The sequence below is a fragment of the Heloderma suspectum genome, chromosome 3 (assembly GCF_057233095.1).
Source record: "Heloderma suspectum isolate Gila_16-S chromosome 3, 16-S_ref, whole genome shotgun sequence".
In the NCBI taxonomy this organism is placed as follows: domain Eukaryota; kingdom Metazoa; phylum Chordata; class Lepidosauria; order Squamata; family Helodermatidae; genus Heloderma; species Heloderma suspectum.
The window spans coordinates 89,923,574-89,948,053 of NC_139460.1; the positions used below are offsets into that span (position 1 = coordinate 89,923,574).

Genomic DNA, 24,480 nt, shown 5'->3' on the forward strand with positions numbered 1-24,480 from the left:
AGGCCGTGCCATCCCCACTTGCAACCAACTCTGAAAACTGAATTTCACATTAAAGGCCTTAAAGAGGCCTAAGTTTTAAGGTCTTCCAGGAGACATGGGAACAGATGGAACAACTGTGGCACACCATTCCTATCTCCTCAATATACATTAGTCTTCCGGTGGTTTTCCTCTACAACAGTTCACATTCAAAAAGGAAGGTTCTTTCCATATAGATAACAGCATCAGGCCAGGAGCAATTTGGGGGGGGCAATGGTCTTTCGCCCTTCAATCTGCCCTTAACCATAGAGATGGCTTGTTAATCTTTCCTCCAAGTTGATGACTGGCCTTTGAAGCCATTGTGTTTTGTGCTTACACTTTTGTAAACGTCTTCCATGTCTTCCTTTCCACTATAGAAGTGGCATTGTAGAGAAAGTGCTACCATCACAGAACTTTTTTTTAATGCATTGCTGTGAGTAGAGATCAAATATTACTGCAGCTACCTTATTCTTGCATAACTACCTTGTAATTACTTAAGTAACTACCTCGGTTTTTCAGTTGAGCCTTGATTTCCAGTAATTGTAAGAGGGGAACTGACTTCAAGTGGATTTTTCCTGTGTTTTTAGTTCTTGAATGTAAAAGTGGTCCAGAGTAAAGAAAAGGAGGGGTCTGCCATGCTAATTGCCCTTCAAGCTACAGGCCAATGGCAACTTTGTGTATCTTTGATGTACCTGTAGGCTGCAGCCTTACGAAGGGACTGCTGTGCTGCTGAATGGCCTACACAGACCAGTGACAACTCATAGCCAGGGGATCTCATGTATCAGTTTTCACATCAAGGGAGGTCCGACATTTGCAAAGTGGCATAGGAAGGGTTAGCAGGTTTTTTGAACTACGGCATAAATGTTTAAGGGTGTTTGTAATTAGAGAAAAGTTACTGTTCTGTCTGAGACATATGTCTATATATGAGATGCCTTGCTTTATGCCACAGAAGTTTACAGCTTGTACTGTTTTTTAACAGGTGTTGGTATTTCTCAAATCATGAATGCAGTGAAAATGAACATTATTTGCCTAAATGAAAAAGAACCAGCATACGCATTCAACATGTCTTATGGTATGTAAATGTATGTATAAAGGATGGAGGATTGCAAAGTATCTTTTAATAAAATCAGTTAAATGAAGCCTTCAGTTTCACATCATGCATTACTTGTATAGTCTCATATACTGCTTGTGAAAACACCAGGTGTTGCTTCTCTCCTCTGAACAGCACAAATTCCTTTCTGAGGGTTTAGGAAACCTGCACATAGTCTGAGAATGTGGTTCCCTGCACACTTTTGTAAGAAAAGAAGATTGTCTTTCTGTATGGCAGTACGCTGTCTTTCTCTCCATTTATAGACACACACACACACACATACACACGACTTATGTACATCAGCTGAGTGACTCTGACATTCTATGTTTTATTTCGGGGGGAAATTACTCTCCTAATGTGGTATTCAGATCCAATTGTTGGGTATGCTTAAAAAATTCGGTGGTACCTTGCACTATATTCTTGACCGAGGCTGAATCTACACATAGCAGTTACTGTTATCATACTGCAGTGATAACTATTGGTGCCCATTGGTGTCATGTGCACCAATAGTTATCATTGCAGTATGATAATGGTAGAACTGCTATGTGTACATTGATTCATCCTGAATTGGAGTAAATGTGAATTGCTCAAATACAGAAAGCTCAGTATTGCTACCCCTAAATTGCTAGTTGCTGAGGAACAACAGTGGTGGAGAGCCGCTGTTTGCACATCCTGCTTTTGGGCTTCCTCAGAGGTATCTGATTGGCCTCTTTGATCTGAGCCTGTAGGGGGTCTTCTTATGTTCTTACATATTCTGCTGCCCTTACAAGTCTGAACACTCCAAATATTAAAATTCCAGATGATTTGTTCAAACTGTCTGAGATTTGGCATTGACTCTCTATGTGCTAAGTGTCATAAACTGGCCACATTTCAGACAGATCTACTGAGGAGTAGCCGAAATACAGCCATTTGGAGAATTTCCCTTCTTTGGCAGATTTCTGCTGTTTGTGGTCATTTTTGCCCATCCATGACGTACTTTCTATTTTTTCCCTTGCCCCTTCAAATTCATTCAAAAACTTGAGGAATTACATGCCTTGCTCTTCTTTTTTGGAGCAGGGCAGGGGGAGGGGAATCTGTTGTGTTCTCATGAAGATATTAGCTTTTAAAGTCCCAGCTTAAATCATCTTCCAGCACATCCTCAGTACCTAAATTGACACTAGGCCAAGGCTCTTTCTCAAACCAAAACAAAACAAGATGGCTGCCACCACACTGAGGCGGAGGCTTGGAGCTGCCGTGAAGAAAGTAGGTTGGGGAAGGGGAAACAGCGTTCTCTGTGTCTGAACTGGGAACTGTTAGTGAAGTACTTGTGTCTGTGAGAAGTGCTGACGGGGAGTGTTCGCGTGAAGTGCTTTGTGTATGTGTGTGAGTTTCTTGGAAGAGATGAGGCCTAGTGCAACCAGGTCCAGGGCACTCCAAGGGACGTTGATGGCGAAGTACGGAGTTGAGCCTGATCTACATGCAGCACTTTACATACTGATAATTATACAAAGGAAGGTGATATATAGGAAATGTTTAAGTGAAATCGTAAGTACAGTTTGCTGCTGTGGTAAACATCTGTGTTCTTCACAAAGGAACAATATTTTTTTTAATTGTCCATCAGCATATTTTGCGACATGAGTTAGACTTGGATTATTGTTTGAAAGCCACCCAGCCAGGTCCATGGCTATACATGGAGCTGAATTTCAATGTGCCAAGTCTGAAACTGCACTCTCTTCAGTGCGTTGTTAGACATACTGATTAACGAGGGGTGCTGTTAAACATCTTTGCATTTCAAGTGCAGGTTGAAAATGCAAGAAGCACCCGTGGGGGAGGGGGGTGCTAATTATCGGGATTGCGGCAGGCATGAAGGGGGATTTAACCCTTTCCTCCCCTGTAGCAGTCACAAGGACTATTGGTGACAATGGAGGATTTGCCGCAAAGCAAGTAGCAGCTTCATTTGCATATCATGCAAATTGCTTACTAATAATGTAAATGTTACTTTTATTTTTGCATGCAAAGTGTGTGTGTCTGTCTATACATTTATAAATGCAGCTTGTCTGCATACAAGGCAATAGAACATAAGGCTTCTGCATGAAAATGAACACGAGATTTGGACTGGGAGAGGGTCAGAGTTCTCCAGATTCAGGCAACTTGTTTTGCATATCATGCACATTGCTTGTTAATAATGCAAATTTTACTTTTATTTTTGCATGAAAAATGTGTGCGTGCAGGTCTGTCTTTCTACCTATACACACACATTCTGCTTATTGTCTGCAAGCAGCATGCACACACAGAAATGTGGTTTGTATGCATGCAGGTCAATAGAGCACAAGGTTTTTGTATGCAATTGGCACTGCATTTGGGCTGGGAGAGGGCCTGGGAGGAGAAATTGAACTAAATTGACCCTTGTGGAAGCTTGCTGTATGTGCGTCCTGTATGGAGTATTTTTGGGTGTAAATCCTACTCAAGCTGAGCCTCACCTATAAGCTGCAATATTAACAATGGACAGCATTGAACAGGTGTGTCTTCCTCCCAACCTGAAATAGGGATACTGGTGTGGATTGGTTTGGCATTGGCATAGAAATTTTTTATGACTAAAAAGTGAAGAAGGAGGAGGAGGAGGAAAACATAACATTTCTAATACAAAATAAGACTGGAGCTACAGCATAAACTCCTACTGTTACTCTTACTTTTTATTTGGTGGGCGGATGTAGTGATGCCCTGGATTTCTCTATTTTTTTCTTTGGGTAATTTTCAGTTCCACCGTGGGGGAAAAGGATAGCTTCAAAATGAACCAGGAAGTTTTATTTCTGGACCTTTAAAGTAATTCTGTCTAGAGATGCAACTTCCTTCATTGCCTACAAAAATGGAAGGTGGGAGTGGGTTCAGTTATCACAACATTATTGGTGAGAATATTGCTGCACATTTTGCCTTGTGTCTCCCGATTTTATAAGGGCTAGAAGAGCAGAGGTAGGGAAGCTGTGCCCCTCCGGGATGTAAGAAAGATCATGGGAATATTTTAAGGGCATTCCCTCTATAGGGAAAAAGGAAACCAAGCAAAACGTATACAGTGCAGCAAGGAAATGAAATGCTTGCTTGTAAAAAGGAAGAAAAACCTCCAGGGTAGATAGTACTTTAGGTGTAAATTAACATGTTTACAACACAATCCTATTTATATCTACAAGTAATGAGTTCAGTGAGACTTACTCCCAGGTAAGTGTGTATTGCATGGGTGGGAAACTTTTTCCAGCCTGAGGGTCACATTCCCTCATGGCCAGAAGTGGAATTCAGGGTGGGCCCAGCCTACTTGGTTATTTTTAAGGGCAGGCCCAGACTAGCTTGTTGTTAATATCTTGAGGTCTCGGTATTTAACCTTTTACTTGTGTTAGTTTAACAGAAAACAATAGAAATATTTAGAAATTCAAACTACACTAATGAGCTCCATCTGTAAAATGGGTAATTTCTTCTAGCCTGTCGTTCTAAGGTAGGCTAGGAAAAAAAATACTTATTTACATGTTTGGTGACTTGTAGTCTATGGTTGAGATCACACGCTTGAGTTATTGGCACTCTGCAGATATTTCTGTTCTTCTTTGGTACTTGTGGCATATTGTACTAATCTGGATTTTGGTAGATTGATAGCACTGTCCTCATATCATTTGTGGATTTTCTTCTTAGGAATTCCAGTCTTGCTCATGGCTAACCTTCCAAGGCCTGCATGCCAGGGGTGGGGAGGGCCAAAGCAAAAGTGAGTGAGGCCACCATGCTTTGTCTTATCCCCCCCCCACACACGGATAACATGCACACACATGCATTCTCACAAATAATACAAACACCCATCTGGACTCATCCCCCTGCAAATCACCCCCACTCAGCAATTAGGCCTGAAAGAAACCTCCCATTTGTGTTAATGGAAGGCTTTTTTCAAGCCTAATTGCTGAATCAGGGTAGGGACAGGAGGCCCTGCAGGCCAGTGGTTCCCTATCCATGGAGTATACAGTTGTAACTTTACTAGTCAGTTTTGCACATTGTGTGGGAAATATAAGAAGTATCAGCCTCTTTTTCTTGCAGATTAAAATCAAGAATTTAAATCATGCTGATTTAACTCAAGATTTAAAATGCTGATTTAAATTGCCTTGATTTAACTCTGCTATAGAAATTGAAATAATTGTATATTGCATTTAATTAGGCTGGAGTGATGCAGTTATACTTATTTTCCTCTTTTTCAGATTTCCTTCAAGAGAAGGGTCTTCGTTTGCACTGTTGCATTGGCCCTAGCTTGTTCCATCTTATCTACCCTGTGGAATTCTCTTGCCGTATGTATTCTCAAGATACATTTTCTGAAACTGCCTAATATAGATTGCAGCAGGAAACCACCATTCCTAGTAATACTGGTAACATCTGAACTTTGCCAAACTAAAGCCCGGATGGCTATCCGTGAGACATGGGGCAAGGAAAGACTAATCGCTGACAAGCTCATTGTGACCTATTTTCTCCTGGGAACTAATTTACGAACCTATGACCAGATTGTGGTTACTACAGAAAATTTATTATATAAAGACATAATCCAAAAGGATTTTCTGGATACATATTATAATTTAACTTTAAAGACTTTGATGGGCCTTGAGTGGATTCACAAATTCTGTCCACAGTCTACCTTTGTGATGAAAACTGACTCTGATATGTTTGTGAACACTTATTACCTCACTGAACTTCTTTTGAAAAGATATAATACTACCAGATTATTTACAGGTTTATTAAAAATCAATGACCCTCCAATACGGGATCCGCACAGCAAGTGGTATGTGAGTGAAGAGGATTATCCAGGGGGAAAGTACCCTCCATTTTGTTCTGGAACTGGTTATGTTCTCTCTACCGATGTTGCTAGTCAAGTGTATATAGTTTCAAATAAGGTCCCTTTTCTTATGCTGGAGGATGTGTTTGTAGGTCTGTGCCTTGCTGAACTAAAAATCAAACCAGAAGAACTCCATCCAGAGCCAACCTTTTTTGCAAGCCAGGTTCCATTTTCTCCTTGCCGCTACAGAAAAATAATCACCAGCCATAATATGAGTCCTACTCAAATCCTTATTTATTGGTTTGGGCTGGAGAGTTCCATGGATGAAGAATGCCGAGATGGTACAGGATCTAATAATACTAGGCCAGACCTGTAGATGATAAATAGTTAAGATATCTCTAGAACTGGTGAGAATATGGATACAATAAAAACAACAATGATAATCTCTTGTTGATGTATACAGGTCATTTTAAAAGGCCCGAAAAATATTTACTAGTAAGTAAGTATCGTACATATCTTTAGTAAAGAACTCACTGAGTCTTTCATTTTCGAGGTTGCTATCTTTTCCCATTTACTTGGAAATAAACCCCACTGAACTCGGGGTCAGTTCTCACGTCATGGTAAGCCCATGCGTTAATTTATCCATGGGGCCCCACAGTGCACACCAGCCACCATTTTGAATATGGTAGTGGGAACCTAGGCAGCATGGGTTATGTGGGGGTTAAACATCATGAGGATTTTTAACCCTTGCATACCCATGCTGCCCAGGTTTGCATGACACAATAAGACACAGTGTGCTTCCACCATGGCTTGCATATTCAAAATGGCCACATGCCGCAACCCACTGTGCCTTAAATAAGCTATGGTGGGCTGTGGTGATGGTGAGAACCTGGTCAAGGGACTGATGTCTGAGTAGGCAAGTATAGGATTGCATTGTAAGTAAATATGGTTAAGAGCAAGGTGTACGTGATTTTCAGTGCAATCTTATACATGGCTACTCAGAAGTCAGTCTAGGACTGCAGCTTTAAGTTGCTTTTTATACACTGTAATGCAGTCTCATTTACCACAAAGACTGTAAAACATCATTCTTAATACATATATGTAGCAGCAGTTTTACATTTAAAAACACTACCGCTGGCTTGTTGTTCACCCTTTTTCATCCTGTGATTTGTTTTACAAAATGCATTTATTTGGTAATGTCCAACTGGTTTAAATGAGATTTTAAAGTATATACGGCCTGAATATTTTTCCAATGAAATTTGCGAAGAGAGATGTCAGCGAGGGGCATAGACCATTGCCATGCTCATGATTTCAAGTGGATCAGCAAGTCAAGAGACCACCAGTGTTTTAGCACAAAGCTGCAAAGTGCAGAAGTTGTGTGAAGTGCTAGACTATAACTGCTTTGCTCCACCAGACCATGAATCCATCTATTCCAGGATTCCGTCGCTAGCAATGTCCTGCCAGATGCCCCTGGAAAGATCAAGCAAGGCATCATAGTCATGGTGCCATGTTCCTTCCGGTTTCAGTTTTTCCACTTAGTAATGTTCTGTTTCTAGATGTTTCTAAAACATGCAGTGATGCAGAAGCTATAAATAAATCTTTGACTTGTGAATTAAAAATGTGCAATTTTACTTGTAGTGACTGTGCTTTACCTAGTGACTGAATTGCTAACCTACTTTTCTTCAAAGTTAAATTCAACACAGTTGTCTATTCATCCATTTTCAGAAAAGAGGTGCTGGACGGGGTAGCAGAACACATGTTTGAGACCCCCACTGTTGCAGAAATCAAGGAGCCTACTGCTTGCCCAGCAGGAGCCCCCTGGTGATCAGCTCAGAGGGCTAGGTTGGCTGAGCATACTCTTTGCCATACTTTTCCTGAGCCTAGTTCTCTCCCCTCATGGATTATGTTGGGGACAGAAGGGATATGAGTACGCAATGTCTTCACTATCAAACTGTTCTGGGGGATGTGGGATTAGTTCACACATGAATGCAATTCCAACCATCACATTTATTGTGAGGGAGGGGGGAATAAAGAGTCCTTTACCCGTACCTTTCCACCTGCAAGGAATTGCATTGGTAATGGGGTGAAGACTCGTTTTATTATTCCTTTGCCTCCTTCCTCTCCACTAGAATTCGTGCAGAATCGCATTGCATAGATCAGCCTTCCAACCGGGTGCTCTCCAGATGTTTTAGACTACAGCTTCCATCAGCCCAAGCCAGCATTTCCAATGGGAATGCTAGGAGTCATAATCCAAAACATCTGCAGGGTATCGGCTTGGGAAAGGCTGACATAGATATGTGTGTGTAAAGGTTTGAGGCCTACAGAGGCAAAGGGAAAACAGCCTAGAGGTCTGGAGTTTTCATTGGGAGGGGTATCTCTGAGAGGAATAGTTTCATTTCCCCAGTTAAGTTTCATTTCTTCAGGTTTGAAACAGTACTTTTGGTTTTGAGGGAGGAGGATATATAGAGAGAGAGACAGAAAGACCACAGCAGGAAGAGCAGAGTGGGGAAGAGCAGAGCATGAAGCGGGAGCAGGAAGAAGCAGCCTGAAGAAGTCTTAAGTGTAGCTTGGGTAAAGGAACTTGTGTTTTGTAACTTTTATTTTCTCTTAATGCCCTTTGTATCACTCAGCTGTATTGTGTAAATACCTTTAGCTGTGATTTGCGTGCTTTAATATAATAGTAAACTGTTGTGGTTAAACCCTGTGTCTGGAGTGTCAGTCACCCCACCTCTACAGCCTAAACCCCACGTTACTGGTCAGGGGAAGGTAAAAGAAGGTAGGTGGGACTCTCAAGGAGGCAAGAGATCCTTAAGGAGTTGCTCAGGGAGTCCAGGTCATAAGGGGAACCCTGACAGTGTGATTATTTATTTATTTAAAAGATTTTTAAACTGCCTTTTGGGATGTACTGTATATAATGTAAGTATACATGGTTACATGCATAGGCTTTCTTTGTGGGAATAACATAAAAGACTGAACTGTTCTCTTCTGCATATTGACAATTTAAAAGCTTTCTGGAATAGGATTAGGTGATACTTAGAGTAACCTGCAATTATAATGTTAATAGGGAAAAACAATGGAACTTCATTGCTTTTATAACATAAATTATGTATTTTAAAATATCAAAGTTGCTTTGTAAAGTTGCTTTGTTAAGGGACTAAAGAGCACTGTGTTATCCTTGAATTCAAGTTCCACTCAATTATTGATACATTTTGTTTTCAGCACATTGCACGACTAATACTGTATTTCCTTTGAATAACGACACTTCATTATTGCTAGCCAGTTCTCACTGAAGATCCTAAAACTACTGTAAGAAAGAATCCATTCATCAAAGGAAAAATATGGAATGCAACTATGCTAAGTAGTAATTTTGGCAATAAGAGGAGCAAATGGCATTCCAGATAAGCAACTTGATTTAGAGCAGATAAAAATCACAACATTTGGAAAATTCCCCACAAAAGTGGGATTTACATAAAATAATCCTATGGTTTTTTAATGTTCAGTTATGCTTGCAGACTTCATACCAAGCCTCTACCACACCAACAACTGCTGTAGATCAAGAGTACATGATATCTGTATAGTGGAGTAATTAGTGGAGGAGGCTGAACCTTATTAATGATAGGTCTGCTGGCTAATCTGTTTTTTAAACTCTTGAAATAGCTCAATATAGGATGTCAAGCAGCGTTAACTTTACTACAGTAAACTTGTCTTCCAGGAATATTTGACAGATTGGTTCTGCTATATGCTGAGAGTTGTGTGGACTTGCGGAGTGGAGCGTCCTCTTTAAATCTAAGAAGCACAAAAAAGCATAGACAGCCATGCTGGTCCATTAGAAAAAGTCCACAATAGTGCAATATCTTTATTAGGAACAACTAGAATAATCAGCCAGCTCCGGAACTCTTCAGGATGTTAAACAAAATGGGATGGGGGGGGGAGAAAAATGAAGTCTCCCTCATTCTATACTTGTCCCTCTGCAGTTTTTGTTTCTAAATGCAAGACTTTACTAGTTTTGGCCCAGTGTTCCAGCCTATCAAGATCCTTTTGAATCTTGATCGTGTCTCTCTTCCTCCTAGGTGTGTGATACCTGCTAATTTGATAAACATCCCCTCTACATCCAGGTAATTTACAGTGGCGCTAGTGTCCGCTGGAGCTGATGTAGTTGGCTCTGTTTATGGTGACCCCTTGGCTCTCCATCAGAGGTAGAGCCAAGGGGTCACCATAGACAGAGCCAATTACATCTAAGTATACTTAAGGAATGGATTATTTTTTAAGTAAACTAATGAATAGTGGTTAATTTCATTTATTCTATTCCATGTATTACATTTCTATACTGCCCAATAGCCAAAGTTCTCTGGGCTGTTTACCAAGATTAAAAACCTTAAAAATACAATAGTGTACATAATATAAACACCATTTACATACAAACATATAAACAGACAGCACACAGACACACATACATCTAAACAATCTTAACAATCAATAATAAAAAAACCAGGACCTGATTAAAAACTTATCATATGCTGCCAAATGCCTGAGCATAGAGGAAGGTCTTAACCTGGTACTGAAAAGATAAAAATATTGGTGACAGGTGGGCATCGTTGGGAAGATGGTTTCATAATTGGGGGACCACTGCTGAGAGAAGGCAGTCTCGTTGCCATTTTCTGAGCTTCCCTCAGAGGAGGCACCTGGAGGAGGGCTTTAGATGGTGAGCGTAGTATACGGTAGGTTCATGCCAGGAGAAGCGCTTCCTCAGATATTGTGGTCCTGAGCTTTAAAGCTTTATAGATCAAAACTAGCACCTTAAATCTGGCTCAGAAACACAGGCAGTGCAAGGAGGCCAGAATCAGCATTATATATTGACCTCTTGTCCCTGTTATCTGGCCACTGCATTTTGCACAAGCTACAGCTTCTGAACTGTCTTCAGAAGCAGTGCCATGCACAGCACGTTGTTGTTGTTGTTCAGTCGTTAAGTCGTGTCCGACTCTTCGTGACCCCATGGACCATAGCACGCCAGGCCTTCTTGTCCTCCACTCTCTCCCGAAGTGTGCTCAAGTTCATATTCATTGGATCGGTGATGCTATCTAGCCATCTCATCCTCTGCCGTCCCCTTCTCCTTTTGCCTTCAGTCTTTCCCAGCATCAGGGTCTTTTCCAGGGAGTTTTCTCTTTGCATTAGGTGGCCAAAATATTTGAGCTTCATCTTCAGTAACAGAGCACATTGCAGTAGTCTAACTTGGAGGTTTTGAGAGCATAGATGACTGAAGCCAGGTTATCCCCATCCAGATACAGGAGTAGCTGGGCCACAAACCAAAATTGGTTGAAGGTACTCTGTGCCACTGAGGCCACCTGAGCCTCAAGTGACAAGGATGGCTCCAGGAGAACCCTCAAGCTACGAATCTGCTCATTCAAGGGGAGTACAACCCCATCCAGAACAGGCTGAGCATCCTCCATCTAGTCAGAAGAACCGCCCGCTACCAGCATCTTGGTCTTGTTTAGACTGAGCTTCAGTTTATTAGCCCCCATCCAGTCACAGCCAGGCACCAATCAGAAGGGCTCACAGTAAGTGAGATTTACTTCTGAGTGAAATATGTAGGATTGGGAAAAGGCCTGGGATGGAACCTACAAAACAACCCAGCAAGGACTGTGGATGCTGAGTGGCCAAGGAATGTTATGAAGGCTCACTGTTGGAGAGGCAAATGATGGAAAGCCAAAGCTGAGGAAGATAGGATGCATGGCCACCCTAAGTGGCCCCTAACTGCACATAATATTGATAGAGAAAAGGAAGCTGGTAATAAAACGTATGAGGTGGATGCCAGGGTGTTCATGCATGAGAAAATTGTACACATGACAACTAAATAAATAGTAGGTGGTGAATACATATGCCTGGATCTGTTTATTTGATTATTTCTTGCTATGTTTGGGTGTGACAGATGGTCCCTCCCCATATTTTATTGATTTTTGCTTTTCAATTGGTATGGTATAACAAGGCATATACTCCAGGAAGCTGTACTCTTCCTATGTGCCCACATTCTGAGAACCCACCAGGCCCATAACTGGCAAGAAAAAGCAACATTGGGGTGTTGTGTACATGGCAGTATCTGTATACAATAGAGCTGATACACTGCTTTCTGGGAGATGTAGTCTTAACAGCACAGGAAACAGGAAGTAAGGGTTTTGCCCTAGGCCTAGAGTGGAGCCGCACAAGTGTGCATGGTTTGGTTTGCATATACAGATAATCTTGTTTGAACTTGCATTGTGGCTCAGTTGCATGACACAAATTATCCTATGTCCACTTGAGACCTTGTGCTTTTACATGTTACAGCAAGTTTAGTTCGATGTACATGTACCTACATTTTAATATATATCAAACATATTCCTATCCTGAGTTTCATCTGCTTTTTGCTACAATTGTGGGTCTATTGATTCATTTGGTGGTTCAGTTGCATGACATAACAGAGAAAGATCTTGGAAAATCAATAATATGGAAGAGCGAAGCTATGGAATTTGCAAATTCCAGGATTGCTGGTAATGTTACAACTTTCTAAGCAATAGAAGCCTTGTCAGATATGGCTGAGATATGGCTAAGGATTGCCAATAAACGTGAGATTAGTGCATAGACTCTAAAGGGTAATAACAACAACAATATTGGTTTGCCCTAATTGTTTCTCTGCTATACGTTTTGCTGCTGGACTGCAGAGGATCAAGACTAGGGGAGAACCGGAGCATACCGAGAGACCAGTTACTTTCCCTCTCAGGAGTTGAGTTCTGGGGGGTGTGAGCAACACACTTCCTTCCTCCTGACGGGGATCCTTGAATATTGTGCAATTCAGCAGGTGGAGTATGTTCCCACGTAGACAAAAAGATGTACCTGTTAAGTTTCAACATGTTATGCCAGTCATGAAAGTGGAACAGAGCCAGTTTGGTCATTTTACTTCCAGGTTTCTGTTCTTTTTGCTAACATGTGCTGAGCATTGCCTAATTACGACAATAGGTGTCATTGTTTCCTTGTCTTCTCAGAATATTTAGCTGAAGTTAGTTTTGTAACTGCCTTTTACTTCATGCTTTGGCAGCACTTGTTAATTATTAAAAATCAAGAGAATGCACATTGGTTGCAGTCTTATCTTATGAGATAAAATGTTACAGCAAATCAGTCACGCAGAGCGCAGTCAGCAACCAAAAGTTGCATGAAATATTTTCTTTTGGAACTTCCTGCTGAATTATCAAGAGAAATCAACGAAGAATTATTCCGAATATTTGGTTGTGTGCTTATATGAGGAGTGGTTCGCACAGAAGAGATAACAAAGAACAGATTCTCTTTTCTGTAAGGGAGACTAGGACTTTTCTTAAGGGCTTTAAATCATTATCTTCAGGTAAAAAGGTAAGTTAACTCTCAGTCTGTTGTAGTAAATTTAGTATTGGTGAATGATTGCAAAATGTGTTTCCTTGAAAAATAAATCTGTGATTAGCAATGACAATTGGAAAACGATGTCAGCTCTCAAAAATTAAAGGATTACAGGTAAGCAAATAATAACATCGAAGTGTAAACAGAAAGTAAAATACTGGATAGGCCTCTTCTTTTGCATGTCACCTGACTTTTTTTTTTTAACCCTCCACGCATGGGGGGAGTTTGGGAAACAAACAGATGGGAGGACGTTTAACCCTCTCCTTCTGAGGTGCTGTGATCCTGATCTGAATTGGGGCCACACACGCTTGCACAGAATAAAAAGTAAGACAAGCCTCAGCTACACACTACACAATTAGTGTACGGTATTGTTTGGCTTATACATGTTTACTCAGAAGTAAGTACCACGACCATGCGGCTTAGTCCCTAGCCAGTAAGTGTCTTTAGGATTGTAAGCCTTAATGTATGTGTCTAATTTCACATGTGCAGATGGCTACTGTTATATAGCAGTGTTGCTGGGTTGATCGCACAGCTCTGAAACAGTGTACAGACGATCCCTCCTCACTTAATAAATGCAAACCCAGGAAATGAACTTGGGGAGCCCACCGCCATCTGGCACTTCACCTGTCGTGGCACCAGAGGAGATGTCCACTGTAACAGCTCATACGGTCCCAAGTAAATGGAGCAGAGCTATCTCAGAATAACTGTAGCTTTGCCTTGTGAAAAACATTTAACCCCCAAAGGTTCTTAGGCTGCAAAATGTTTGGGGGCTGGCAGGGGAGGGTTGGAGAGTATTGTGCAGAAAAGGGACAGAGCTCTCAGTTCCTCCTCTTCATGCAATTCCTGGCCACCTGTGGTAACCAGGCTAGTACTTAAATACAAGCCTGTCTTAGGATGTTTTGCTAGACATCCCCAGAGCACTGCTTCAGTCTTTACTCACTGAGAAGTCTTACCAGAAACTTAGGTCACCCAAATACAATGTTAAGGTTGCAATCTTAAACATACTTATGAGGGAAAAAGCCCCCTTTGAACATAGTACCAGTGGGACTTAGTTCCCAAGTAAACATACATTGGATTGTGCTATCAGTCCCCTATACTGATAAGTCTACTCTTTTTGCTATGTTACGTGATGTAGGTGTTGATGTATGTTTTTAAAGAAAAGATAATTGGCCACGAGCTGATATCTGACCCATGTTTAGCACTTCTGGGCATTCCTTACGATGAGGTTGTTATTCTTGTAATGACATGATTGTATACTGACTATTAGCAGCTAGGCTAGCGAGATCCCTAAGCACTGTAAAAATACAGAATCACTATTTCTCAATGGTATCAAGAAATTAACAGCCCACTGTCATGGGCAAGTGTACACAGCTATTTCGTGAACTTTATAGTGTGATTCAGAATGATAATTTTATTGCGCATTGGTTCCTATTTATATCGTATGCTAACATGCAGGTTTTTGTTCAGTCTCTCATCCCATTCTGGAAATGTGTTACCTCTATAATATTCAAGCACATCATCTAATTACTATTTTTTTTATACAGGAGGCAGACCTGCTCTTTGTCATTATTTTCGACTAAAGTGTACCACTTTGTTGTTGGTTGGTCTGATTAAAGGTCAGCTGTTGTTGCTGTTATTTTAATTTGAGCTTTGAAATGCTTAGTAAAAGTATAGTTTAAAATATATATTTTACAGTGATGTGTGGGTGTCCTTTTTCAGATTCAAGGGAAGAACTTGCTGAATGGATAAACTCCACAAAAGGACTGGGCTGACTTTGAGTCTTTTAGCCCTTCTAACAGGTACGCTTTTTCTGATGGGCTGAGCAAAGTGAGGCCTTTCCTACAACTCCTCCCTTTGCCATTTATCAAATCATTTATAATGGAATAACTCAATAGAACATTGAAATCCCAGAATGAAATTTGGCACACGCATTCAAGACATAATTCTACAGGTCACCTTTGAATAACAGCCCAACCCCCTTCCCCTGCAATTTGCAAAGGGAGAAAGAAAGTGCAAAATATAACATGGTGCAATTCCTCCCTTGAAGACTGATGAATCAAATGAAAGTTAGTGTGCATTTTCAAGGACAACATTCTCAGTTTTGAGTCTAGCCCCTAACTAAAATCCCAGACCCATTTTCATGGGGGGCTAGAAAAGATGTACAGCAGAACACAATGTAATATGAAAATAAAGAATATCCAAACAACCCAAAGAACCAAAAACTAGGCAAATTGGGATGCCTACTAAAATAGACAAAATAAATGTACACACACAAACACATATACCAACTATATAATCTCAGTCTTTTTAAGGGTGCAATCCTATGCATGTTTAGACAGAAAAAAGTCCTACAAATTCTACATGCTGGCTGGGGAATTCTGGGAGTTGTCGGACTTTTTCCATTTTAACGTGCATACGTTTGCATCCTAAGAAATTAGATTCTGGAGTGGTGTTCCATTGTTGCTTTGGGATGTTAATGGCTATACTGAGTATATATAAGTTTGCACTTTTGCATATTGCTTTTGTCCTTTTTTCTGGGTATGAGAATGAGTGTTAATTGGTGATTGCACTGTTATTATTTACTCGTTCTTTGGCGGATTGGTCTCAGAGGCTTGGTTGTATATGTTGTTTTTAATATGTTTATATGAGACATGATAATTAGGAAATATTTGACCACTGAAGAAGATCTTATGGACAAACCGTATTTTATGTTATGTATCTGAGTGACGTAATGTGCCATTTATTTTTTCATTTGAGGTTATAAAATTCATATATGTGTTTTGTGTATGTACATTTGTTGTATTTTTTCTTACATTATACAACCCAAATTGTCAGATTTTTTGTTTGCAATGCAATCTGAAACATTGGAATACAAGCTGGTATGCTTGTCCAGGGCACAATTGTCGATCCCAAGGAAAATGCAAAATACAGTGCAATGCGGCGTCCCCCTTGAAAACTGAGACATTGAATGGAAGTTGAAGTATACCTTCAGCACCACGTTCTGTATGTCAGGTTCAAATCCCGGTTAAGCCCCCAGGTGTAATTTCAAAAGGGAAAAGAAAGATGTAAAAGACAACGCAGTGTGTAGCTCCCTGGAAGACAGGCATCTGAATAAACGTTTGTGTGCATGTTCAGAACACTTTGTTGTTGTTCAGTCGCTCAGCCGTGTCCGACTCTTCGTGACCCCATGGACCATAGCACGCCAGGCCTCCCTGTCCTGCGCTCTCTCCCGGCGTGTGCTCAAGTCCATATTCATTGCATCGGTGATGCTATCCAGCCATCTCATCCAAGTGTTTGTGGTTCATTTCTTCCACTTTTCATTCTTCATTTTGCATATCTTCATGTTCAGCTGAGGAAGAGTGCAGCCCTATGTTTTACTTCCCTTTGCAGAGCAGATGGTAAATGGTTATGCATATTCTTTTATTCTCAGGCTGAGTTTTAATGACAGTATGATGGGTTTTATTACAGAGATAGTAAACTATTAACCTTGATCATTAAAAAAGCATTGAATGAACTGAGGCCAAACTAGATTTGACCCTTGTCATGTAATTTGTCCTTCCGTAGCTGAGTTTTTTCTTAAAAAATAAATAGGCAGCAAAAAAAGGGGGGGGGAATTGGGACTATGGAAGTGGTGGGGGCTTTAACCCTCTGACCCCACCACATCAATGCAAGATTTCTTCTCATTGCAAACAGCAAGTGCAGGGTCGTGGTGTCCAGTTCTGACTGGGGTGAAAAGGCAAAAGGATTAAAACCCCCCATCCTTCCACACTATCCACCCTCACACCAGCTACTTATTTCAAATAGGTATGCAAGGTCAAACTATGTGACAAACTTGTCTAGTTTGGTCCTGAGGGACTCACCACACGATTTGTGTAGCACAACTGCATAGTATTTAATATAGGACAGCTACATTCACAAGTTTAAATTTCTAGAATAAATGTTTTAGAGGAGCTTCACATATTACAAAAGTTTTGTGTTGCCACTTCTCTGTAGGAATTAGGAGCAAACTCACATGTAGATAATCATGTCATAGTTTCACACACACGTGTGTATCTGCGTCTGTTTGCTATGTGCATGTGGTGTGAAGATAACTGTGCCTTTCCAATCAATGTATATGTAGTAAAATGTCTGCTCATGAGATCATGTTAATTTCACATGAAAGCATTTTCCAAATAAGACCTTTGTAATGTATGAAGAGGACTTTAGTACTGGTTGTTTAGAGGCTTTATGTTAACAAAGATGCTCCATGGTGACTGATCTATCATCATTATTCCTTCTGAAAGTGGAACATGACATTCACGAGACGCCTTTCATATCATGGCACCATATTTATTATTTATTAATTATCTTTTCAATTCACCTAATAACCAACATTCTTTGGGCAGATTACAAACAGCTAAAAGACTAAAAAGCCATGCAAACAGTTAAGAATATATAATACAATACAAATTTTTAACAGAGTAAAATACAATACAAAACAAACATCACAGGAATAAATAAAACAGCCATAAAAATCTAGAACTAGGTCTCCAAAATCCTGGGAGAAAAGTCTTTACATGGCACCAAAAAGATAACAATGTAAGTGCCAGGCAAACCACGAGGGAGTTCCATAAGCGGGGTATCAGAACTGAGAAGGCCCTCTTTCTTGTAGTCACTTACCTAGCTTACTTTGGCAGGGGCTTTCTGAGGAGGGCCTCTGAAGATGACCTAAGGATTTGAACAGGTACATATGGAGGAGATGTTCCTTTAGATACTCTGGTCCCAAGCTGTTTAGGGCTTTGACAGTCAACACCAACACTTTGAATTGGGCTCAGAAACATTTTGGAAGCCAGTGTGGCTGATGAAGCACTGATGTCACATGATTATATCGGCCAGTCCCAGTTAGTAACCTAGTAGCTCTGTTTTGAACTAACTGAAGTTTCCGAATAGTTATAGGACCACGTATAACACATTGCAGTAATCCAACTGGGAGGTTACCAGAGTAATGTCCCAGGGCATAGTCTGAAGGCACATGAGACAGCCACGTTGCTGAAGCTAAGCAGGTTTGGGTCTGGTCAGTGCTTGGAGGGGAGACTATTTGGAAATCACATGTAGCCACCTTGAGTTCCATGTTCGAAGAAAGGTGGGATATAAATGTCATACATGCATACATACATACATACAGTAGCTAGGGTATTTCCATCCAGATAGAGTCACCGCTGGCATATCAACTTAAGCTGATAAAAGGTGCTTCTGGCCACCAAGGCCACCTGTGCCTCCAATGATAGTGCTGGATCCAGGAGCACCCCCAAGCTATGCACCTGGTCTTTCAGGGGGAGTCCAACCCCCTCCAGGACAGGTTGAACCCCACTTAACCAGGCAGTCAACCTTCTACAATTATCAACCTGTGCTCTCGTTATTATGGGTTCCTTTTTGTTGTTCTTGCTGTTGTTGTTGTTGGTGGCTGCATTTAGGCTAACCTACCAGCTTTACGGCTGCAAATGGCACCCACTATGCCATTTGCGTCCGGAGACTTACTTACCCTACCCCAGCAATACTGCACGGCAATGACGGCCAGCCGTATCGCCAGCGAAGCGGAGCCGGCGGCTAGCTCCGCAGGATCAACACTACGAGGGAGCCGACCTGCATGGATTCTGGGGGGAGGCAGAGGTGAGTGTTCCGTTCCACCATGGGCCCCAGTGGGGCCGGATTCTTGGAATCTGGCCTCATTGGGGTCCGTGGAGGCATTCTCCCCCATCCCTAGTTGTTAGGCCTTTCAAGAAGTTACTTATCCCCTGATTGCCTGATGGGTTCATTCCAGGAATCATTCCCTTTCCATGTCCAGGGTTGGAGCCCTGTGAAAAGACTATCTGGGTTAGGTACCCAGGAATCCAGAGTCCCTTCTCTTGTGTTCAGAACTGTGGAGGTGGCAATGGGGAAACGACGTTGAGGATCTCAGTCACGGTAGTAATGTTTAGCTTTGGACTGTTCTGGAATTACACAGAGCCTATAGCTACTGACCATCAGCTATATGATTTCTGAAGAGTGTAACCATTAAGCTTTTGCCATGGTATTCCCTGCAATAAAGAAATCTCACTGATTTGGATGTCCAGTGCCAGATTGCCTGAGCGTGTGTGCTGGGGGGGGGGGGGGTCAGGAAACCTGACATTTGCAAAGGATAACCAAAATAAATGAACAAATAAAGGTATTCAGGAATCGGTTCACATTCATGGGAAATATGCCACTATGCCATCAGTGTATATTCTTCACATGAATCTTGAACATAGTATTAGGCTGTTATGCAGGCACTGGCTCTGGAAAAATCACTTGCATTTTTGGTGATTATTTATGTCTTTCTTTTTAAGCCCAGTTTTGCCAGCAAGATAACTTATTATTAAAGTCATTGCCAGTCAGCTTAATTGAGTACAAAGCTTTGCAAGGTTAACTCTTACTGATCAGTATTAGTCTTACAGGATGAATTAGGAGTTAGGACCATACAAAATGTTTGTGATGGAACATGTGAGTTCCCCCTGCTTTCAAAATACAAGACAGTGCATTTCTAAAGAGTATTTCTTAGGCTCTTTACCTAAGCAGCCACACGTGCTCTTAGGAATAGCTTCAGCCCCAACTTGGCAAGCAGTATTTCAGTGGTTGCTTAAAACCTGTTTGGGTCAACAAATGTTAGGTCTTAAACCAGAATTCCAGGTTCCATTATGCTAGGCGTGGGCAAAATTCAGGCTTATGGGATCTATTTATTTTTTCCACTAGAACCCTCAGGTTCACCAATTAGGAAAAAAATAGTACAAAATAGTGGCTAAAGATGGTAGACATAAAATTGCAGAACAAGGTGCCTCTGACCACATCCTCAGACCAGGAATTTGTTTTCAGTACCAGAACTGGAGCTCGCACACAAATCCTTTTGCACACAAATCAATTCCTATTCCCCCCTCCTCCCCCAGCTTTCCAGCTTTAAGTTTCTGGTGGAAAAAGGCATTTCTGATTGCTATTGTTAAACCATTGGGAGTGGTTTCACCTGTGTTGGTCTACTGCAAATTGCCCAGAGCTCTACCTGTAAGATCCTGATCTACCTTCTGTCTCCACCCCAGCATCAAACAAATATTGTCAAATTAAATATTGGTCTGGTTTGGATGTAATGAACTAGCATTTACCATTACATATACAAGCAGTTCTGAGCCTCTGTCTTGTGCACTCCTCCCTTCCCTCTTGTCTTTCTCCACTGTGACCATTAGTAGGAGATCAGGAATATCTGCTTTTGCTTTTAAAAGCATCTCTTTAAGAATTTGCCACAATTTGTTGTGATCCATAGAATCAAAGACTTTGGTGTAGTCAATGAAGCAGAAATAGACGTTTTTCTGGAATTCTCTTGTTTTCTCCATGATCCAGCGAATGTTGGCGATTTGAGCTCTAGTTCCTCTGCCTCTTCGAAACCCCACTTGTACTTCCGGTAGTTTTCGGTTCACATGCTGCTGAAGCCTAGCTTGTAGGATTTTGAGCATAACCTTGCTGGCATGTGAAATGAGTGCAATTGTATGGTAGTTTGAACACTCTTTGGCATTGCCCTTCTTTGGAATTGGAATGTAAACTGACCTTTTCCAGTCTTGTGGCCACTGTTGAGTGTTCCAAATTTGTTGGCATATTGAGTGCAGCACTTTAACAGCATCATCTTTTAGGATTTTAAATAGCTCTGGAAATCTGCATTCAGTTGGATATATCTTCCCCTTTCTCCCTTGCTTTTCACTTCCCTTCTTTCCTCAGCTACCTGTAAAGTCTCATCAGACAGCCACTTGGCTTTCTTGCATTTCTTTTTCTTTGGGATGGATTGAGATGCTGCCTCCTGAACAATGTTACGGACCTCTGTCCATAGTTCCTCAGGCACTCTGTCTATCAGGTCTAATCCCTGAAACCTATTCCTCACCTCCACTGTATATTAATAAGGAATATGATTTAGGTCATACCTGAATGGTTTAGTGGTTTTCCCTACGTTCTTCAATTTAAGCTGAAATTTTGCAAGAAGCAGCTCATGATCTGAGCCACAGTCAGCTCCAGGTCTTGTTTTTACTGACTGTATGAAGCTTCTCCATCTTTGGCTGCAAAGTACATAATCAATCTGATTCAATATTGACCATCTGGTGATGTCCATGTGTGTAGAGTCGCCTCTTGTGCTGTTGGAAAGGAGTGTTTGCTATGATCAGCGTGTTGTCTTGGAAAAACTCTATTAGCCTTTGTCCTGCTTCATTCTGTACACCAAGGCCATGCTTGCCTGTTATCCCGGTGATTTCTTGACTTCCTACTTTAGCATTCCAATCCCCTATGATGAAGAGGACATCTTTTTTTGGTGTTAGTTCTAGAAGGTGTTGTAGGTCTTCATAGAACCAATCAACCTCAGCTTCTTCAGCCTCAGTGGTTGGGGCATAGACTTGAATTACTGTGATGTTGAATGGTTTGCCTTGGATTCGTACTGAGATCATTCTATCATTTTTGAGATTGTACCCCAGTACTGCTTTTCCCACCCTTTTGTTGACTATGAGTGCTACTCCATTTCTTCTAAGGGATTCTTGCCCACCGTAGTAGATATAATGGTCACCTGAATTAAATTCACCCATGCTTGTCCATTTTATCATCAGTTCACTGATTCCCAAGATGTCGATGTTCAGTCTTGCCATCTCATGTTTGACCACCTCCAGCTTACCTTGATTCATTGATCTGACATTCCAGGTTCCTAAACAATATTGTTCTTTACAGCATCGGACTTTCTTTTCACCACCAGACACATCCACAGCTGGGTGTCCTTTCGGCTTTGGCCCAGCTGCTTCACTCTTTCTGGCACTACCTGGAAATTCCCTCTGCTCTTCCCCAGTGGTATATTGGGCACCTTCCGACCTGAGGGGCTCATCTTCCGGCATCATATCTTTTAGCCTTGTGATACGTTCCATGGGGTTTTCTTGGCAAGAATACTGGAGTGGGTTGCCATTTCCTTCTCCAGTGGACCACATTTTGTCAGAACTCTCTGCCATGACCTGTCCATCTTGGGTGGCCCTGCACAGCATAGCTTATGGCTTCACTGAGTTACGCAAGCCCCTTCGCCACAACAAGGCAGTGATCCATGAAGGGGAGTAATAATAATAGCACCACTGCTTTAGGAGAGGGAAATTTAGAGTGGAGAAGCAGTGGTGGAGGTTGCACTAAATGCTTTCCCTGCCCACTGTTTCCCCACTCCAAATTATTCTCAAGAGACATTTATTTTTACCCTGCAGGTTTCAAAGCCAAACTGACAGACACATGGCAAACTTACCTTGCAAAACGATTGGTTACTCTAGTTACTAACACTGACAGAGAAGGATCCTCAGACTTTGCGTACACTATCTGACATCAATTTGCAGTACCAGTATGCTAACTATAAACGTGTCTCATCTTATTTGGTCACATGGAAGTGTAAGTGTAATACAGGTGTCAGATACTTCGCACCTACGTACGTACATTGACTTTATAACTATTATCATGATGTACATGCAAGATAAGCTAGGAACACCTTTATTGATACTGGTGTTGGTTTAGTTTCAATCCCTGTTTTTTCTATTTTCAGATCCTGGGTTTGGCTACTACATCATAGCAGGCCCCAGAAATTTAACCGTTCTAGCTGGATCAGAGGCCCGATTTAATTGTACAGTGTCGGAAGGGTGGAAAATTATAATATGGCTTTTCAATGGAAACCCCAAGTTGTCTGTACTGAGTTCTGGAGGAATTATTAGAACAGATGAGAGATACAATCAGCAAAGTTATATAAATGGTGCCATATTTACCTCAGAGCTGATCATGTATGATGTCCAACTGAATGATTCTGGACAAATAAGATGCAGTATACAGAATGAAGATGACAATAAGTATGCATTTCTTTCTGTTCAAGGTGCGTAAACATTTTCATGATCATTCAGTTTTGCATGTGTTTTCATTTAATTATTTGGGGTCATTGCAGAGAAGTCATATACACTATGCATCTTATTTCCTACTTCTCCTATATGACCCTCTCTAAAAACTTTAAAGAGCCTTGTGGCACCTTAAAAACTAAACAGATTTCTTGTTGGCATAAGCTTTTGTGGACTAAAGGCAACTTTGGTAGATGCCCGATATAATCCTCAATTGGCATATACAATACGTGTACACACAGATACAGAGGAAAAATGTAGACAGTGGGTTCAAACACCCATAAAATTTTGAAAGAACCAGTAGATCTGTGACATTTCTGAGCTTAGCCAATATATGTGAGAACAGTGACTTGCTCAAGACAGTATTTATCTATCTTTGCTTTACAGATAGCAACATAAAATGGATGTTCACCAGTAACAGCAGGTTTCCTAATAGAGACATAATTGACAACTTAGTGCCGGGACTAGGCCCTGCAATAAATCCAAATGCCAACTTTATATCCTCATATCCATAGCCTCAGTGAACACTATTACAGGACCAAATAATGTCAACCATACCAAATGACATCAGCCATCAGCCATAAGAGGCTTATTCACCTGTTCATCCTCCAGTGTGATATAGGACATCACCTGCCAGCAATGCGCATCTGCTGTCTTGATAGGAAAAATAGGTCAGCCTGCTATACAATAGAATAAATGGACATAAATCTGACATCACAAACGGCAACATTCAGGGCCAAACTAAATGCTTTCCTAATCACACATAGTGTAGCTATGCCTAATAGTTTTTCTGACTCTTGTGTATGTGTGCGTGGCTCTGATTCAGATCAGGATCATGATGCTCCGGAAGGCAACAGACCTCCCCCCCTCTCCAAATTCCACCCCTTCAATTTTGATGGAGTCTTTTTTCTTTTTTCAATACTGCCCCCCCCGCCCCGGGGGGTGGTAGAATTTCGGCTGGTGGGGGGAAATGGGTGGGTGAGGACCTCAAATTCTCCTCTCCCAAAGTGCCATGGTCCCAATCTGGGGGCCCCTTCACACTGAGCTTTTATCCTGTGATTGAGATTGCTCCTTCAGAGAGGTTTGCGGGCTGTTTACATGATGCCGTGATCATTCAAGGCACTAAATGCCCTTTGTTCTGTTTTTAAATAGATCACAGATAATGAGCTATCAAATTACCCTGTTGTGTTCTGCTTCAGTTTCCTCTTTGAAAAGAGTAAAAGCGACAAGAAGTGGAGTGAGATCAATGAAAGATAGTGGAAGAGTCAGATATGGGAAGAAGG

General features: G+C 41.3%; 2 protein-coding genes across 8 annotated transcripts in view; both read left to right on the forward strand.

Annotated features, from left to right (window-relative positions):
- The first annotated feature begins 700 nt into the window (after positions 1-700).
- On the forward strand, positions 701-8,571 carry LOC146349906 (beta-1,3-galactosyltransferase 5-like). 4 transcript variants are annotated; one of them, XM_084843758.1, is made up of 3 exons: positions 701-847; positions 995-1,087; positions 5,311-7,506. In XM_084843758.1, the coding sequence occupies exons 2-3, from the start codon at positions 1,049-1,051 to the stop codon at positions 6,250-6,252; spliced, it is 981 nt and encodes a 326-aa protein (XP_084699884.1). In that variant the 5' UTR covers positions 701-847; positions 995-1,048; the 3' UTR covers positions 6,253-7,506. The 4 variants fall into 4 exon arrangements, with proteins under 4 accessions (XP_084699884.1, XP_084699883.1, XP_084699882.1 ...); XM_084843757.1 differs by lacking the exons at positions 701-847; positions 995-1,087 and adding an exon at positions 1,881-2,347 and having other exon boundaries at positions 5,311-8,571; XM_084843756.1 differs by lacking the exons at positions 701-847; positions 995-1,087 and adding an exon at positions 2,391-2,629 and having other exon boundaries at positions 5,311-7,500.
- Positions 8,572-12,053: 3,482 nt separating this feature from the next.
- Positions 12,054-24,480, forward strand: part of IGSF5 (immunoglobulin superfamily member 5) — a 49,792-nt gene continuing 37,365 nt past the window's right edge. For 3 of the 4 annotated variants that reach the window (XM_084843760.1, XM_084843762.1, XM_084843763.1), the window contains exons 1-3: positions 13,022-13,250; positions 14,994-15,073; positions 22,858-23,178. In XM_084843760.1, coding sequence (XP_084699886.1) covers positions 15,016-15,073; positions 22,858-23,178 — 379 coding nt within the window. In that variant the 5' untranslated portion in view covers positions 13,022-13,250; positions 14,994-15,015. Of the gene's footprint in view, positions 12,398-13,021; positions 13,251-14,818; positions 14,891-14,993; positions 15,074-22,857; positions 23,179-24,480 lie in introns of those variants that run through there. The other variant, XM_084843761.1, reaches the window with a different exon arrangement.